This window comes from Mytilus galloprovincialis, chromosome 2 (assembly GCF_965363235.1).
Source record: "Mytilus galloprovincialis chromosome 2, xbMytGall1.hap1.1, whole genome shotgun sequence".
NCBI lineage: Eukaryota > Metazoa > Mollusca > Bivalvia > Mytilida > Mytilidae > Mytilus > Mytilus galloprovincialis.
Window position 1 is genome coordinate 92,626,427 of NC_134839.1, and position 19,162 is coordinate 92,645,588.

The following is a 19,162-nucleotide window of genomic DNA, read 5'->3' on the forward strand; positions in this document are numbered from 1 at the left end:
AGTACTAAACTATCCCCACAAAAGTTCCCGTCGTCATAAAAAATATCTAACGTTACAATCGAAAAGCAAACAACCGATATCGGAAACACCGGAAGTAACTTGCACGAGAGGCACTATTATAGGTTTTGTGCACGAGATGCTCCTGATATGGGTTATCAGCCCGGGTAGGAAATTATGGCTTGTGTACTTCCGCTTATTACACATATGCAAAAGCTATCATATCAATGCTAAGTATATGATAAATTATTATATTGCAACTTAATAAGATTAACTTAAAACAGATCCTGGAGATTTTTTATTTGTTAAGAAACAAATTCATTTACTGTTGGCTCAGTGGTGTCGACTTGTCTAACACGTCTTTTACATCTAAAGTATACACAAGTATAAATCATATCATCAAGGGGATCCGACGAAATGGAGACTTATGATTATAAGCATGTGTATTGTTTCTTTCTCGCATGCTTAGCTGTAAATCATTGTACAGCACAAGGTCCATCAGGTAAGACATTTTCAGAGGCATGGTTATAGAATATAAAATAAGGAGTTGTGATATGATTGTCAATGAGATATAATCATTTTCATAACAGTGTGGACGGGACCATTTATTTACGCGCACATGTTATGTATTGACTGAGTAAGGTTAGGTTCATGAACATTCGTTTGTACGCTCACTAGTCACATCGTACGTGTTATAGACATTTAAACTGTGGGGTCGACCAAGGTTCTAAATGCCTAAATCAAATAATACAATTAACTAACAGAGGACTAATGCGTGTGTCTTGATTTGATGTTGAATACTTAAACATTCTTTTTAATATCTTATCATGCTCAAGATTGAATTTACTCTTTTATTATATTCAAATCCTAACTGTAATGCCGAGTAAGCGTAAAATTCTTGTTATCGATAGTTGTCAAATTTATCAACCAAAACTTTTCTGTTTGCGTCTTTGTTGGGTTTATTTGAATGCATGTTTGTTTGAATTATTTAGTCAGTTGTGTTGTATGTGTGTGGTGTATGTGTACAAGTTTTTGGCTACTCAGTCAGAATTTTTGTCACATTAAACTTTTTTTGTTTGGGTTGCTCACCAAAATTTTGAGCACAGGACGTTAGCGCTTTTTTTTTACTTGTTACACGATAGGACATTTGCGATTTCAAACACTATGGACATTTGCGCTTTTTTTTTAAATTTTGAATACCTGTATAAATTGACCGGACATTTGCGATGAAGATGTGGTATAATTGCCAATGAGACAACTCTCCACAAGAGACCAAAATGACACAGACATTAACAGCTATAGGTCACATTACGGCCTTCAACAATGAGCAAAGCCCATACCGTATAGTCAGCTATAAAAGGCACCGAAATGAATGTAAAACAATTCAAACGAGAAAAGTAACGGCCTTATTTATATATAAAAATGAACAAAAAAACAAATATGTAACACATAAACAAACGACAACCACTGAATTAGAGGCTCCTGACTTGGGACAGGCACATACATACATAATGTGGCGTTTTTTATAGTCATTAAACAACAGTCGGTTAATTTCTTTAAAATTCGTTATATTATTGAACAGGAACCTCGGTCAAGAATTGAGAAAAAGAACTAGAAAATTTATTTAAAAGAGCTTAATTTGCTTATTTCCTGAGCTTCAGATATTAAACTAAAACTGATCCGTGATGACTTTACGTGTCTTTTCATCTTTAGAATGTTTACTTTTAGCTAGTATACATAACTATACTAATTAATGTGCTATGAAATAACTTTTAAACACACGAATGTCCTACGTAATGACATTTAACTATAATAAAAAAAAAGTTGAATAAAATAGGAGGTAAGTCATGAGAAGTAAATATTGTAGAAGCGCAAATGTCCTATATAAAAAGTGCAAAAGTCCTTTTATCAAAAGCGCCTTTTATAGCTTGCTGTTCGATGTGAGCCTAGGCTCCGTGTTGAAGACCGTACCTTGACCTATAATGGTTTACTTTTATAAATTGTTACTTGAATAAAGAGTTGTCCCTTGGCACTCTTACCCCATCTTCCTATATCTATGTTCTATGAATTGAAGCGCAAATGTCCATTTAAAAAAGCGCAAACGTCTTAGGTAAAAGCGCAAACGTCCCGCGCCAATTTTGTCAATATCCCTTATGCACGGAAGTATAAAACAAAATGACATACGAGCTGGAGGTTTTGCTAGCTATAAAGCCACTACAGGTTTAACGCACAATTTTCTTCGGAACTGTCTAATTCAGGACTATAATATATGTTGTCCACTCGATCAGTTGGTTGATAACGTAACGTTTGATTAGGTCAGTTGTTATGCTATTTTTATCTAATTTACCTTTAAGTTTGGTTTGTTTTATACAAAAATAAGATGATGTGGTTTGATGGGCAATAAGATAACTCTCTATCAGAGAACAAATGACATAGAAGTTACATATAGTTATATATAGTTAGTGCTTGAACTTTACTTGAAGGTGTATGTTTGAACGGCTTGCGAATTTTAAGACCATTTTGTTTTATGCTTATTGTTTTAATATCTTCATTTTTAAAAGTCCATATTCTAATAACGTTTGTCAAATGTTCCTATCAAGAAACTCATATCGTATTGCAGTTCCTTCAAACTGGTGGCAATATCCTTATCCGTATGATGTTGTGGTTCTATCTGGGGCACAGGGTCAACTACAGAGAGAAAATTTGATAGATAGTTATACAGAGAGTCCAGCAAAAAAACGAAAATGTTTTGACCCGAAAATTGGTAAGTTGATCAGAACTGCAAACTTCAAACTGGAATATCTTGGTTCACCTTATTCTAGATTTCTGTTTTTGTTGAAGAAAAAAATAAGTCAATAGATATAAATTCAGAAACAATCATTAAAGAATATGTATCAGCTATAGCTGATATGTTTAATTTATTTTTTAATATTTGAACAGGTTGTATTTACGGATTTGTAATATAAGCTCATTGCATTCAAGATGAACATCCCCAATAGCATCATTGTGTATTTTGTTAATGATAACTCCCCTAGGCCTAAATTCGAAAACAAACCAACAATGCCATTACAATATAAAAACGATCGACATAAAAAAAAACAGAAGAAATAAAGAAGAAAACGAAAGACTGAGCAACACGAACCCCACCAAATTACCTAAACTATATATCTGCCAAATTAGATGAACGAATATAAAATGTACATATCGATTTAAAGCAATATTATATAAATTAATTCAGGTGTATAAGCAATTCATTCTTGAAAATTGCCATCCTATCCCTCTCATATAGAATTAAACTTATGTTATAGGTAAAGTGGAAAAGGGAAATACAAAATGTCCAAAATCTTCGAACAAGGCAAGACGAGTAGACGGATATTGTAATGACTTAGACAATCCAGCAGCAGGAGGCATTAATTACCGTTTAGGTGAGTTAAATCAATATCAAGGCCGCAATTGTTCCAGAGTAACTGTAGTTCAATACATATATTACATGGGAAGGAGCTTGGATTCTCATGTATTTTTCAGATTTTGTAGAGTAATGAATTATCAATGGTTAGTAATCATCCCGTTATTCAGTAATTTTTCATTATTTTTACACAGAATTTATTTATCTACTATTTAATTTGGTAATGTTTACCTTATTTACTGTCCATCATGCCACCACGCAACTCAATTTTGTTTCGTTTTAATTATATCTTACAAGATTGATCGTTTATATAAATATACAGCGTACATTTTAGATAAATAAATTGAATGAAAACTACGCTTCCTTATTTGTGCATTGTGATTAAAAATTCGTTTTTATCATTACTTTCATTTGTTTACAACTCTGTCTTGTATTGTTCTGGTCGTACTATTGCAAATATTAAATTTCATGACTGTATCATGTGTTTCCATCAGTTTATCATAGAACTATCACATGGTTACTTAGGTTTGAAATTAATGGTAAACCCTAGTTTTTAGATAAGTGCTTACCGTTTTAATTTATTGACATAACTGCACGACTCGATTCTTAATTGATAATGGTAAGATAATCGTTGAAAAGAATCCTGCTAAACTTTTGTGAAAGACGGTTTTAATTTTTGCAGTGTTGCGAGAGTTTATGTTCTTTCTTGAAGGCAATTGTAGTAACATGCAATACAAGTACCGTTCCATTGAATTAGTTATATGTCTTGTGTTTCAGTCTCTGATCTAGGTTTTCTGTATTTGGCAGGTGTAGTGCATCACGACATAAGACATTGTTACGTGTACCATGATGAACTTTCGTGCATGACTGCTGTGTATATTTTTGACATGGAACTATTGATCAGAATATGACTTTTTGACTCTTGACCTATGTACGTTGGGTGTGTCATCAGGATACAGTGTGTATATTACCTTGACCTCAAAATATAATTTTCAATTGACCTTGCTTCTGAATATGTGGCATGTAGATGTATTGTCATAAGATGGTGAGTCTAGTGGCAATAGACACTTCATGTGAGCTTGACCTTTGGCCTCAATGTACAGCTTGTATATTTTGTTTGAATTAAATGAGGAATTGTCTAATTGGCACGCATACCACATCTTATTATATCTATTTTAGATATAAAGATGTATTTGTTAGTTTTGTGTAGCACGATTACCCTTTCCTCAAAATCTGCTTTGTGTTTTTTTTATAAGGAACTTTTGACCAGACTATGACTTTTTGACTCTTGACCTCTGCATATTGGGTGTGTCTCTTGGTATGATTACCTTGACGACAAGTCAGGAGTCTCTGTTTTTTGTTGATCTTGTATGTTTTTAATTGTAAGTTCATTTTTATGTTTTGGAGTTTGAAGTAGTACACACTTTGTTTAGGGGCCGTCTGAAGCCCGCCTCCGGTCGAGGGATTTTCACGCTTTGTTGAAGACCCATTGGCATATCAATAAACTGAACTCAATGCAAAGAACCTTTAAAGTACACTTAGACAGGGAGCTCAATCTAGTGAAACACTTTGTTATGCTGGTCACATGTAACTTGAAATATCGTTGTCTGTTACCAAACTGCACCTGTATCCTGAAAAAAATATGCAAGTGAATTTTAGAAGTAGAATTCAATGGAAGTAAATAAGATGTTTACTTAAAAAAATGTAAAATATGTCAATGGGCCACAGATGCCCCTGCTTGTGAAAAAACATGAGTAAACTTCCACATATAGATGCAGAATTCACGTTATTTTGACCATTTTGTGACCATAAGCGTTATGTATAAGTTTCAAAATATTTGTTTAAGGCAAACTGAAGTTGAAGAACGGTAACAACAGATTTAGCATTTTTCCTATCTTAAGGCTCCGTGTTGACATTTGTATCATTGGTACTCGTACCACATCTTCTTACATCTAATGACTCATGAACAGAAAAAGTGACGCCACCCAATATCGAACTTCATAGATGTGTGTTATGGGGTAATAAGCATTGCGTATAAGGTTTATAACGTTTGATTGAGTCAAACTTAATTAAGAGAACGGGAACGAAAAATTCAGCATTTTCTATATTTTTATAGGGACACGAATTATCATAAACGGTAAAAGTGACGCTACCAAATTTCAAATGTTATTTTGTGTTGTGTGGTAATAAGCATTGTCCAAGGTTAGGGGGTGGTGGGGATCCCGCCTTATACGGTATGTATGTGCCTGTCGCATGTCAGGAACCTGTAATTCATATTTGTTTTTCGTTCATTTTTTGTTCATAAATTTGTCCTTTTCTATTCTCGTTTGAATTGTTTTACAATGTCATTTCGGTGCCTTTTATAGGTGACTATGAGGTATGACCTTTGCTCATTGTTGAAGACCGTATTGTGACCTATAGTTGTTAATTCCTGTTTCATCTGATCTCTTGTGGAGAGTTCTCATTGGCACTTAAGCCATATGAGGTAAAGGGTGGGGATCCCGGTCGTTAAGCAAATTTAACCCCGCCTTATTCTGTATGTATGTGCCTGTCCCAAGTCAGGAGCCTGTAATTCAGTGATTGTCGTTTGTTTATGTGTTACATAAATGTTTTTGTACATAAATGAGGCCGTTAGTTCTCTCGTTTGAATTGTTTTACATTGTCATTTCGTAGCCTTTTATAGCTGACTATTGTGTATGGACTTTGCTCATTGTTGAAGGCCGTATGGTGACCTATAGTTGTTAATTTCTGAGTCATTTGGTCTTTTGCGGAGAGTTCTCATTGACACTCATGTCACATTTTCTTTTTTATATTGTGTATTAGTTTTGTAGTATTTTCCAGTATTGGTTGAGGCAAACTAAAGTTAGGAGAACGGGACTTATTTTTTGGGATGTTCGAGAAGAACAGACTAGGGTAACACCTTCTGCCTCTCCATTATGGCACCAACACAGAAGTTCTGACTATTGTTATGGTAACACTCATCCCACTAGCACTGTCATTAACACACACATACACACACACACACACAATTTTATTATGAAAATATTTAATCTTAATTTTCAATTGATTTCTTTTTTTGGGGGGGCCGAATGATTATATGCATCCCCATCATAAGGAGTCTCAAATTTGACAAATTTATTGTACATATACATTTTTTGTAATATTGTATAGTTTATTTTTCAACTAATTAAAGCTTACAAACTTAACTTGATCATCTCTTTTATATGTCTTTTTACATTTTGTTTCGAACAAAACGAGTTGTTACATATACTTGACATGTATTTCTATCAAATCTGGCATTATTACAAAGCCAATTAAATAAAATTCAGTCGAACTTGAAAATAAATATGCAACCATTCAAATATATATACAAGTCGTTAACTGGTCAAGTGGCTAGATGCACATATCGTCGGCAAATTGAACGACATGTGGTTTTAAAACTTCTAGAATTATTAACGGAAATAAGGGATGATTAAAGAAAAATAAATGAAAACAGAACGACTGAATAAAATAAAAGGATGTTCGATATACTGTATATTTCGATTTATTTTTAAAATCTATGCGATGCTTTATTTTTATCTAGTTTCCTAATGAAAATAATTAAAAGAGAAGATAAATACCTTACATCTTCCTTTACCGACGATGCTGAAATGTTTAATGTTATAAAACAATTTTAGCGTCTTTGACCTACTTTATTTTTTATTCGAATACTTGCGGTTATGTTCTCCAAGTTCAACGGGAACATTAGAATGATCTAGAATAGAACCCAGATGGAACCAAGAAGTTGGGTTGCTATAACCAAATAACCCGGATGTTGAACCTGTTACCATGGTTTCGAACCAAAGAACCAAGATTCAGAACCAAAAAAAACCAAGATGGAACCAAGGTTTAGAACCAGAGTGCCCGGATAGAACCTAATTGCATTCAGAATTCTCTTGACTTTTATGCATTCAACGTATTTTCCAAATCATTTATTTATTTAGTATATTTATATATAATTTAGTTCTTTTTTTGTGATTGAATTGTTTACAATAATTGTATAAAACAAAAGAAAAAGACCCCGCTATTACAAATGTAAAACAATTCAAACGAGAAAACGGACGGCCTATTGACGTGTAAAAAAAAAATGAACGAAAAACAAGTATGCATGCTCCTGACTTAGGACAGGCATACACATACAGAATGTATATTATTCGAATTTTCATTTTAATTTATTTTTGAAGTTTAAAGGAAATGGATACCTTTCAATAACAATATTGTCAAAGACACAAAACTAATATAATTATTGTCATACAGTGCTATGTAGTTATTTACGTTCTTGTCTATTTAATTCTTGTGGTTGAATTTTGTTCCTCAATGCTCTTCATCTTTGTATTTTATTTGGCCTTTTTAACTTTTGATTCGAGCGTCATTGATGAGTCGTAAATGTAGACGAAACGCGCGTCTAGCGTAAATACGAAATTTAATCCTGGTATCTATGACGAGTTTATTTGCAATCATACCACATCTCCTTATTTTATTCCTTGTTCAATTGCAAACTACAGTTTGTCATTTCACGAACAAACACATCTTCTTAAGTCGTTGTTCATTGTAACAAAATGAGATCAAAACAAACGATTAAAATAATACAGTTTTAAAAGATTACAAATAACATTGAAGCATTGAAAACAATCAAGGTTATGATTTTCATTTCTAAAGATTGAGTAAAATGATATTTTATTGATTTTTAGGAAGAAATGTTCCGCTCAAAGTCACATATCAGGATTACTGCAATCTGTATAAACCGAACCCACGTGATATCAGCAGAAAATTGCTGCAGAGAACTGAGTTTATACCAGCTACAAGTATAAACATTCTGGTAGCTGGTTGGATACAGTTTATGATACATGACTGGTTTGATAGTGGTACAAATGACAGAAGCAGGTATGTACGTTTTGAATATTTTGTTTGTTTGCTGATGTACAGTTTCACTATAAATTAAAAAAAAAGATGTACAGTACAAGGAGAAAGCAGGACAAATCGCTCCACTGGTAAATCGCCCAAAACCAAACCGCCCACTTTTTCAACAACTCGCCCCACTTTTAAAAAAAATCGCCCCGAACTTGTTTACCAACTCGCCCAACTTTTTAAAAAATCGCCCTACTTGTGTTAAATCCCGTTAATTTTCCTCCTGCCAACTCGCCCCACTAAATGAAAAAAATGTAGAATCTAGATGAATATACAATTTTCACGTCTGCCAACTCGCCCAACTTAAAAACTAGTTGACATTTACGTCAAAGAAATGTTAAGTGGCAGAAAAATTAAGTCCATTTATAAGTAAAAATCAGACAAACAGGATTTTTTTTTTTTTTTCAAATTTATTTCTGGAAACCATTTTATTATTATAAACAGGTTTCTGTCCAAGTTTGGTAGAAATCCAGAATAGTTTAAGAAAGTTATTAAAATTTCAAAAACTTTAACTACAGAGTGAATATTTGTGGATGCCAACGACAACCTCACCGCTTTATCGACAAAAACGGCCATCATCGGCCAAAGAACGGTCTTTAACACGGAGCTTTCAATTGGTTCACACGGAACAAAAAGCTATATAGGGCCCCCAAATGACTAGTGTAAAAGCGTGCAAACGGGTAAAACATGTTTATCTAAGGATGAGTGAAACAGGAACATGATAAATATACAAACGAGGTTGCAACTTTTTAATCGAGTTGGAATTACTAAATTCATCAGGATTAATCTATTTTTCACAAGTGGGGCGAGTTGACAAACTTTATTTCAGAGGGATTTTTATCCTTTTCATAAATGGAGCAAGTTATACAACCTATTTTCAATTCTTTTTCATAAGTGGAGCAATTTTTCAGAAAGTGTGTGTGTGTGGGGGGGGGGGGGGGGGGGGGGGGGGGTTAGGTGTGGGGCGATTTCCCAGTGGGGCGATTTGTCATGGATTCGTACAAGGACAAACCTGAAGTTATCTTATACATGCATTAGGTTATATAAAATTCGGAACAGTAGTTACTATGATATCAATCATTACATATTATATCCACATCTGATATGAATAATGCCATGTAATAATCTGATAGTATAGGCTTTTGAAAAGAAAGTGCATGTTGGATATTTTATTGGGCTCCTTCAACCTCTTCAATCTTGTCTGAGCAGAAAGTTGATGAACCAGGGGTATGTCAAAGAACGTCTCGTCCGTTTTTCTAAAAAAAATCATCGGAAGGTACCAAAACCTTGTTGATAAATATTCCGTATCAACTTCATAAATGATACATGATGGTCTTGATGTCTAGATTCTGCGTACTGACGTTGTTTATAATCTTAACTACGTGTTATATTGTTCTTTCATTTGTCTTTGTTCAATTATTAATATTACTTTTACTGTTTGGTCTGTTTTATGTGATATCCATTAGACGTGGCTCGGAACTTATACATCCCGTCAATGTGTTTGTATTATCTTTCATTTTTGCTGGTGTGTTTTGTATATATGCGACTTTTTGTGTTTCCTTGTTTCTTATAACGTGACTCTGTACTTTTAAAGATCCCGTCATTATGTTATTGTTCAATTATATGTCATAATGTTATTGTTCAATTATATGTCATTATGTAATTGTTCTATTATAAATTTGATAATACTTTGAACGACAAACGACAAAACTATTTCACACGCGTAGTAGTATTAACCATATATGGATTCTTAAAAATTCTAAAGAACTGCTGGATAATTTTTAATCTTGGTCTGTTTCTGAGATTAATTCTAACATAACTTTTGAGTTTATTACCCTGCATACCACCATTCTTCGTGTGAAATTATAATTGTTTTGAATAGACATTGAACGACATTTTTTGTGACGTTTGCATTTTCTGACGCCCAACACGCGAAACAATGAATGCGTTTTTTAATTTGATAGATGCTTTTTGTGTTTTTTGTATATGTTTGTTTGTCTTGAGATTGTAACACAGTGATGACTGCTGTAACCATATTTTGACTATTTTACCGATTATGTCTGTTTTGTTCACGCATCGGTGTAAAAATAACGGAATTTGATGCGACTGTCATTAAAGTGAGAGGTTTATCACTATAAAACCAGGTTCAATACACCATTTTCTACATTTGAAAATGCATGTACCAAGTCAGGAATATGACAGTTGATGTCCATTCGTTTGATGTGTTTTATCCTTTGATTTTGCGATTTGATTAGGGACTTTCCGTTTCGATTTTCCTCGGAGTTCAGTATTTTTGTGATTTTACTTTTTTTTATCACGAGATGTTGACTGCGTCAAGATTACTTTTGCACGATGATAAAAAAAAAACAACTAAACCCTGTTTACCAAATTCTTAAAGAAGAGGTATATAAGTGAACAGTAGCTCACATCCTATACCTCTTTCATGGCTATAGCAGCTTCCACCGCCTGTACCAAATGTATTTTTTTACCTAGAGAATACGATTTGCTATCTTAGAGCTGTCTTCTTTATTATTTATCTTTGGCTACGTTTGATACATCATCCTTTTACTACTGATAATATCATCATATTGAATTGGCTCTCATTCGTGTCATTTCTTAACAAGGTTGTTATGTATTCTACCAAGGTTTCGTCAATGTTTTAACCGTTTGCTCATAGTACTTTTTCCGCTGACTATTTCGAATCTTGTGTTTTGCCTTGCACGGCATTGTTTTCATCTGACCGAGACTTTTGGCCAGAAGCTCTAGTCTCTTGTCTATGTCTAAATCATCATTTGCATCATCATACTCTTGAGTTATCGTATTCATTCTCATACAATTCATTTACTTTATTGTTGAAAGAATCAAGTTGAACGTCTTGGTTTTTTTTTCTGATTATCTTGTATGGATTTCAACATATACATTAATATGTTACTGTCAACACTAGAAATGCTTTTTTCTAGAGATTAGGGGTCCGAGCTACCAAACATAGCACCAGACGTTTTACTAGTACTAGACTTGACTTCTGCGTTGATGAAATCCTTTAGCCTTTGTTCATACAGGAAGAAATGTCCAACACTGAATCAATAAGACTGAGAACATCGTCCTCACGATATATTTTCTTTGAGAGACCTTCGTTCTCTTCCAAATCATTTTACCACTCTTTCTGCCATTTTGTTTGAGCTGCCGTTATAAGTAAAATAGCCCACTTCAGGCAGTTGTCGTAAAAAATGTTAAAATTAAAACGACAACGTAGGTATATATGATTTTGTAGTAAATTTGTCAACTTTGTCATCACTGTCTCATTTGACATAAAATGCTATGATTTTCACAGAACAATGGAGGTTTCCTTGGAAGATGATGACTCTAAATTTAATGAAACAATGAAGATACCAGCCACTAGGTCCGACGATTGTACCCCTCTCCCGGGAATAAACAAAGACATCTGCAAAAGATTGCCAGATGATTTCTCATACTGTAAGGATGTTAAGGACTACGACACATATCAAAATACTGTCACACACTGGTGGGATGCATCTCAATTGTATGGAGTTAATAAAAAAATAATCAAACGAATACGCACAAAGAGAGACGGTAAGCTTATAATGACGGATGAAAATCGTCTGCCAATAGAACCATCAACGGGATTACCCATTACTGGTGAGTACTGTATTTAATCATTAAATATGGGAACGTCAGTCCAAACATTAAACATAGTCTTGTCATGTCCTGGTTTCGTAAAACAATGTTTGATTTGCCTAAAATTATATTTTTCTACCTCCAGATTTAGGAAAAATATAAACAGAAAATTTTAGGGTGGGACCAAAGATTGGTCATTAAAAATTAAAAATGACAAAAACATTTAGGAATTTTCTGATTATTATATTGTACAATATCTGAAACTATAAAAACCAATCCGATTTTACTTAAAAGATAGACTAATTTAATAGCTCAGTTTTCAAAAAAAAAATATGTGTTAGCTTACTACATATTAAATTACATAAAGACATTTATAAAGGACCAGCAACAAAAGACCCTGAAATGACAACTGTAACACAATTCAATTCGGTTGCCAAGTGGTCTAAGAAGTTCTACTACTGTAATCCATAGCCAGTCAACGCTGAGTTTATGAGTTCCAAACCCGCTCGTGCGGGTGCACTCGTCTCTAATCTTACTTGACTAGGATTGTCAGTTTTCCTATCGAAGGTCGGTGGTTTTCTCTGGGCACTCCGGATTCCTCCACCCATAAAAACTGACCGCCACGAAATAGATTAAAAGTGGCGTTAAAAGACCAATCAACCAATGAATCAATCTCTTTTTTAAAAGATCTCCATTGCGAACAAGCAGAGAAGGCAATGGTATTACGGAACAACTAATGAAACTGAAATAGCTATCTCTACTATTTCTGATAGGAATAAGTGTTTTTACAAAATATAGAAAAGTACATTGACTACCGATAGCTAGTACCTCTCGTGAAAACTGTAGGCGCTTTTTACATAATACTAATAATGGGGAAATTTATATTTTGTTTAATTGTAGGGCAAAATATAAATTGGTGGGTTGGACTTGGTGTGTTTCATATTCTATGGACTCGGGAACATAACTATATATGTGATATGTTGAAGGAGAGAAATCCAAAATGGAATGACAATAAATTATTCGATACAGCAAGACTAATTGTTGCAGCTGTTATTGCAAAAATTCATACATTAGAATGGACACCAGCTATTTTGCAAAACAAGCTTGTTATACTTGGTTTAGTCAGCAATTGGTATGGCGTGACTCTGTTGGAGTTTGCCAAAAACAATGAAACTTTAGCTGCGCAATTGGCAATACAGTTTCCACAATTAGCCAATGGAATTCCAGGAACTGTAGGTAAGAATATTTTTTCTTTTAAAGGCAATCAAAATTTGACTACACCGTATCTTTGAAGTTTCATCATTAGTTGTGATCTGGTTTCTCGGGAACTTTTTAAAATGTTAAATATTTTACACAAAATAAAACAAATGACCAGCTGCATTAATTCCACGTTTTGCATGTGGGTGCTTCTTTTTATTGTAAAAAAGTTTTTAAAATAGATCTAAACTCAATTGACGGCAAAAATAGATGATTGTTTATCAGTCAAATATTATCTATCTCGAGTGATAATATTATTTTCAAATGACGGATAATTTGCATTGACAAGATTTATCATTATAAATCTATCATTCCACACCTGTTACAATATATATTCATGATTGAATGGTTAGATTATAATGAAATTATGTTTTATGATTTCTTATAAATAAAAATTCAGTTTATCGAATCATTTTTTCTGTACTATTCTTTTTGTACGCAGGGAAACCCAAGAATATCCGAGGAGTTCCATATTCTATAACACAAGACTTTATAGCTGCTTATCGTTTGCATCCACTAATGCCCGATAGTCTACAGATCCGAAACCACCAGACAGATGTTGTTGGTAAGCATTCGTATTCCCGCGTTAATACAATTTATGGATCAGAAGCTTAACTTGATTTATTAGATAAGGTTTCATGTTACTCAGTCTTAAGTTTTCTATGTAGTGTTTTGTGATTTTGTTTGACTTTCTTGTCCTGATGTTTAAATTTCCCCTTCAACCTATAAGTTTTGCATGTCTCCTTCATGCTTGGGATATTCCGCCTCTTTTTTTATCGAACGTTGTTAAATATATAAATACCAAACACGAATATGGAGAATTTATGCCTAAATGACAAATGTAAAACAATTATAACGAGAAAACTAACGGCCTAATTTATTAACAAACAAGAATGTGTCCCCAGTACACGGATGCCCCACTCGCACTATAATTTTCTATGTTCAGTGGACCGTGAGATTGGAATAAAAACTTTAACTTGGCAATAAACTTAGAAAGACCATATCATAGAGAACATGTGTACTATGTTTCAAGTTGATTAGACTACAACTTCATCAAAAACTACCTAGACCCAAACGAACGAATGGACGGACGGACGGACGGACGCACAGACCAGAAAACATAATGTCCCTCTACTATCGTAGGTGGGGCATGAAAAACGACAACCACTGAAATACAGGCTTCTGACAGGGACATGCGCATACATACAGAATGTGGCGGGTAAACATGTTAGTGGGATCCTTTTGTCTTTTGGTGTTGTCTCTTTTTAGCTCAAATGGCCCAAGGGCCAAGTGAGCTTTTATCATCCCTTGGCGTCCGTCGTTGTCGTTAACTTTTACAAAAATCTTCCCCTCTGAAACTACTAGGCTAAATTTAACTAAACTTAAACACAATCATCATTGGGGTATCTAGTTCAAAAAATGTGTCCGATGACCCGGCCAACCAACCAAGATGGTCGCCATGGCTAAAAATAGAACATAGGGGTAAAATGCAATCGGAACTACTCGGTCCTTCTGGTTGCACGAAGAAATGACGTTATTAGACTGCATAGCGAGACTGGCCGAGTAGTTACGATTGGGGTAAAATGTAGATTTTGGCCTATATCTCTGAAACCAAAGGATGTAGAACAAATCGGACAGGGGGTTAAATTATCTATCAGGTCAAGATCTATCTGTCCAGACATTTTTAGAATAATTGGACAACCTGTTGTTGGGTTGCTGCATCTTATGTGGTAATTTTATGGAAATTTTGCAGTTTTTGGTTATTATCTTGAATATTATTATAGATGGAGATAAACTGTAAACAGCAATAATGTTCAGCAAAGATAGATTTACAAATAAGTCACAGGTTCAAAATGGTCAATTGACCCCTTATGGTGTTATCGATCTTTATTGTAACTTTTTTACAATTTTTTTTTTAAATTTTGGTAATCTTTCAAAAATCTTCTCCTCTGAAACTACTGAGACAAATTTAACCAAACTTGGTCACAATCATTATTAGGTTATCTAGCTTTAAAAATATGTCAGATGAACCCACCTATCAACCAACATGTTCGACGTAGACATAAATGTTCATTAGGTTAAGATATATATTTGTCCTGAAATTTTCAAACGAATCAGACAAACTGTTGTTAGCTTACTGCTCCTGAATTAGTAATTTTAAAGAAATTGTGTTGTACATTGGATGTTGACCTAAGGTTATAGTTTGTGGTTTCGTGTCTTTCTAGTTTGCTGTTTCATAGACTTATTTTTCTGTTTTAAATTTTATCGTAATCGATTCTTTCATATATTAATAAACGGTTTGGGACTATCTTATTGTTTGTATTTATCTTGTTGAAAACAATGCCACATGTCCATATTTAATGAAGATATATGTTTTAAGAAAAACCTTGATTCACGAAATGAAATAAATTATTTTAATTATATTCATTTGCTATTTCGCTTGGCCTATGATTTGATCTGACGTACTGGTCCGAGAACACAATTAATTCGTAGTGCATTTCTTTTAGAACATAAATGAAAATTAAAAAAATCCCAGCTGCGCTTTCTCAATGAAATGTTTACAGTGTGTTGTACTACTTTTGGGACAAATTATATCAAAATTATAGAAAACTTCATCGCCTCAAACTCAAAATATGGACAATTTTGTGTTTAGGGTGTCTTGAAATCTTTTGACAGCTTCCGAAGTGCTAATTTTTAACCTTTTTCAGCTGGACCGAATCACTACTTTCCTGTAAAATTCTGGACCCAAATTTTTTTACAGTGTAATTTCACCCCCCTACTTACAATTTGAGGCATTAAACATGGAGAAATAAATTTGGAAGGGGTATAAAAATTATTGGCAAGTAACCCACTGTTAACACTAGGGACTATACTCACTGAGAGACGTGATGAGATAATCATATAGTATTTATTCTTTTAAAGCTGAATTATGGCAATAATTATGATTTGATTATTGTTTTTTTTTCTCAGAAAATGATTATGATATGATGAAAGCTGTTTTTGAAAAATCAGAGACAGTCTTCGAGGAAAACTCAATGGAAAATCTATTTTATTCGATGGGTAATGATCATCCAGGAGCCATGACGCTACATAATTATCCAAATTTTCTCCGAAATATAAAATTGCCAGCTTCAAGTCCACATGGATCAGGACATGTAGATCTAGCTACGATAGACATTCTTCGAGACCGAGAAAGAGGCGTACCAAGGTTAGCATTTAACCTAACATTTATGAGAATCTAATATCATACAATAAACTCTTCATAGATACCAGGATTAAAATTCTTGAAGACAGACGCGTGTTAAGTCTACAAAAGACTGATCAGTAGCGTTCGAAGAAAAAAGATTTAAACAAATGTCGAATAAAGTATGAAGTTCTAGAACATTTGAGACCCAAAACTCTAAAATGTTTTGCCTACTACAATATATAAAATAAATGATATACTGTTCTACAAACCTAAATAAAGCCAACGAGAAAACTCATTACATGGACCGACAAAATTTATAACTTTATAAAACTTTACATAAAATATTCTTAAAATCAGCACAATTTCATATCTGCAAATATTTATTGGTATGGATGTATCGACGTGAAAATAGCATTATTTTGAAATCATATGTGTTTATACGATAACATATGCATTTGATTTTAATAGATACAATGAGTTCAGAAGGAATTTGCACCTGACACCTATAACGTCATTTGAAGATCTTACCACGAACGCTACCCATGTAGAAGAACTCCGAATGATGTATGACGATGATGTTGAACAAATTGACCTTCTCGTTGGGTCTTTGGCTGAATCATCACTTCCAGAGGGTTTCGGATTTAGCGATACTTTTTTCAGAATATTTTTGGTGATGGCCCGAAGAAGACTTGAAGCTGATAGATTTTTCACGGATGATTACACTGCTGAATTTTACACCGAATGGGGTCTTGACTACGTGGAAAATACCTATATGAAAGATATCCTCATCAGGCATTATCCTTCACTAGATTCTCAATTACAACCGAACGTCACAAATGTCTTTATTCCATGGAAAAGCCAAACAACATTGGACGTTAACTTCCCTTATCCAGACTATTAGCCACACGAATCAAATGATGATCTTCATTAATTTATGTTTTGTATTAAAGATATTTAATAAATAATTGCAAATACCTTTTCTTTAATTTTTAACCGGATTTTTGTGACAAAAATGTCGGTTATTGATTTGGGGATGTACGGCGGGCGGGCGGGCGGGCGGCAATCAAATGTTGTCCGTGCATTAACTCATGAACCGTTCAACCAAAGCTTTTAAAATTTTAATATGTTGTTATTGACAACTAAATGAAGGTCAAGTTTAACAAATGGAAGTTTTTAACGACCTTGACTGGCTATACAGCCCTTGCACGGTCGGTATCAAGTTTAATAACTTTTACCGTTCAGGAGTTATGGTTCTTGAAAGATTGAAAAATGGAGTTTCCAGTCGTGCACGTGTCCATGCATTTTCGCATGAACTGTTCTACCTAAGCTTTCCAAATTTTTATATGTTGTTACTGATGACAAAATGGAGGTCAAGTTCAATAATGGCGATTTTGACTTTTACCGTTCAGGAGTTATGGTTCTTGAAAAATTGAAAAATGGAGTTTCCAGTCGTGTCCGTGCATTTACGCATGAACTGTTCTACCTAAGCTTCCCAAATTTTTATATGTTGTTACTGATGACAAAATAGAGGTCAAGTTCAATAATGACGATTTTGACTTTTACCGTTCAGGAGTTATGGTTCTTGAAAGATTGAAAAATGGTGTTTCCAGTCGTGTCCGTGAATTTTCTCATGAACCATTCAACCAAAGCTTTTGAAATTTTTATATGTTGTTACTGATGGCAAATTAGAGGTCAAGTTCAATAATGACGATTTTGACTTTTACCGTTCAGGAGTTATGGTTCTTGAAAGATTGTGAAATGGCGTTTCCATTCACGGTGTTGCATTTACTCATGAACCATTCAATCTAAGCTTTTCAAATTTTAAGATGTGGATACTGATGACAAAATGGAGGTCAAATTTGATATTGACGATTTTCACTTTCACCATTCATCAGTAATGGTTCTTGTGATATTGCCAGGACACAAATAAATATTAATAAATCCGGTTTGCTGTCGTTGTGACAGCCTCTTGTTATGTATTAATGCGATTATACTACTTTATCTTAAAGACTTGAGCATGCACGAGTCAATTTAAATTGTAATTGAAACTATTTCACATTCTTTTATTCTGTAATTCATACTGAAATTGCATTCTACTTGGATGTCACGACAAGATTTTCTGGAAGATTATAACCAAATGCTTTGGCTTTTCGTACTGTATATTACACAGTAAGAAACGCGTTTTTAAAAGAAAAAAAGGACAAATGACGGTGAAAGTAGTGTACCGATGCTCAATCCTAATAAAAGTTGTTAACCGATGCTCAATCCTCATAAAAATTGTTTACCGATGCTCAAACCTCATAGAAGTTGTTAAACGATGCTCAAACCTCAGAATAATAGTTTACCGATGCTCAATCCTCATAAAACTTGTTAACCGATGCCCAATCCTCATAAAAGTTGTTTACAGATGCTCAAACATCATAACAGTAGTTTACCGATGCTCAAACCTCAGAACAGTAGTTTACCGATGCTCAAACCTCAAAACAGTAGTTTACCGATGCTCAATTATCATAAAAGTTGTTTATCGATGCTCAAACATCATAGAAGTTGTTTACCGATGCTCAAACTTCATAACAGTAGTTTACCGATGCTCAAACCTCATAACAATAGTTTACCGATGCTCAAACATCAAAACAGTAGTTTACCGATGCTCAAACCTCAGAACAGTAGTTTGCCGATGCTCAAACATCATTACAGTTGTTCGCCGATGCTCGAACCTCATGGGAACTGTT

The 19,162-nt window shown here is 34.0% G+C and overlaps 1 protein-coding gene across 1 annotated transcript; it reads left to right on the forward strand.

Moving 5' to 3' along the window:
- The first annotated feature begins 320 nt into the window (after positions 1 to 320).
- On the forward strand, positions 321 to 17,404 carry LOC143064883 (uncharacterized). The gene is made up of 9 exons (XM_076238071.1): positions 321 to 499; positions 2,618 to 2,761; positions 3,306 to 3,422; positions 8,134 to 8,326; positions 11,682 to 12,007; positions 12,887 to 13,222; positions 13,686 to 13,808; positions 16,214 to 16,451; positions 16,899 to 17,404. Exons 1-9 carry the CDS (start codon positions 415 to 417, stop codon positions 17,329 to 17,331), a joined length of 1,995 nt encoding a protein of 664 aa, XP_076094186.1. The 5' UTR covers positions 321 to 414; the 3' UTR covers positions 17,332 to 17,404.
- Positions 17,405 to 19,162: the final 1,758 nt, after the last annotated feature.

Coding starts and splice junctions, on each gene's coding strand:
- LOC143064883 (XM_076238071.1), top strand. CDS start 415: ATGGAGACTTATGATTATAAGCATGTGTATTGTTTCTTTCTCGCATGC. Junction 500..2,617: donor TACAGCACAAGGTCCATCAG/GTAAGACATTTT, acceptor ATCGTATTGCAG/TTCCTTCAAACTGGTGGCAA. Junction 8,327..11,681: donor GGTACAAATGACAGAAGCAG/GTATGTACGTTT, acceptor TGATTTTCACAG/AACAATGGAGGTTTCCTTGG.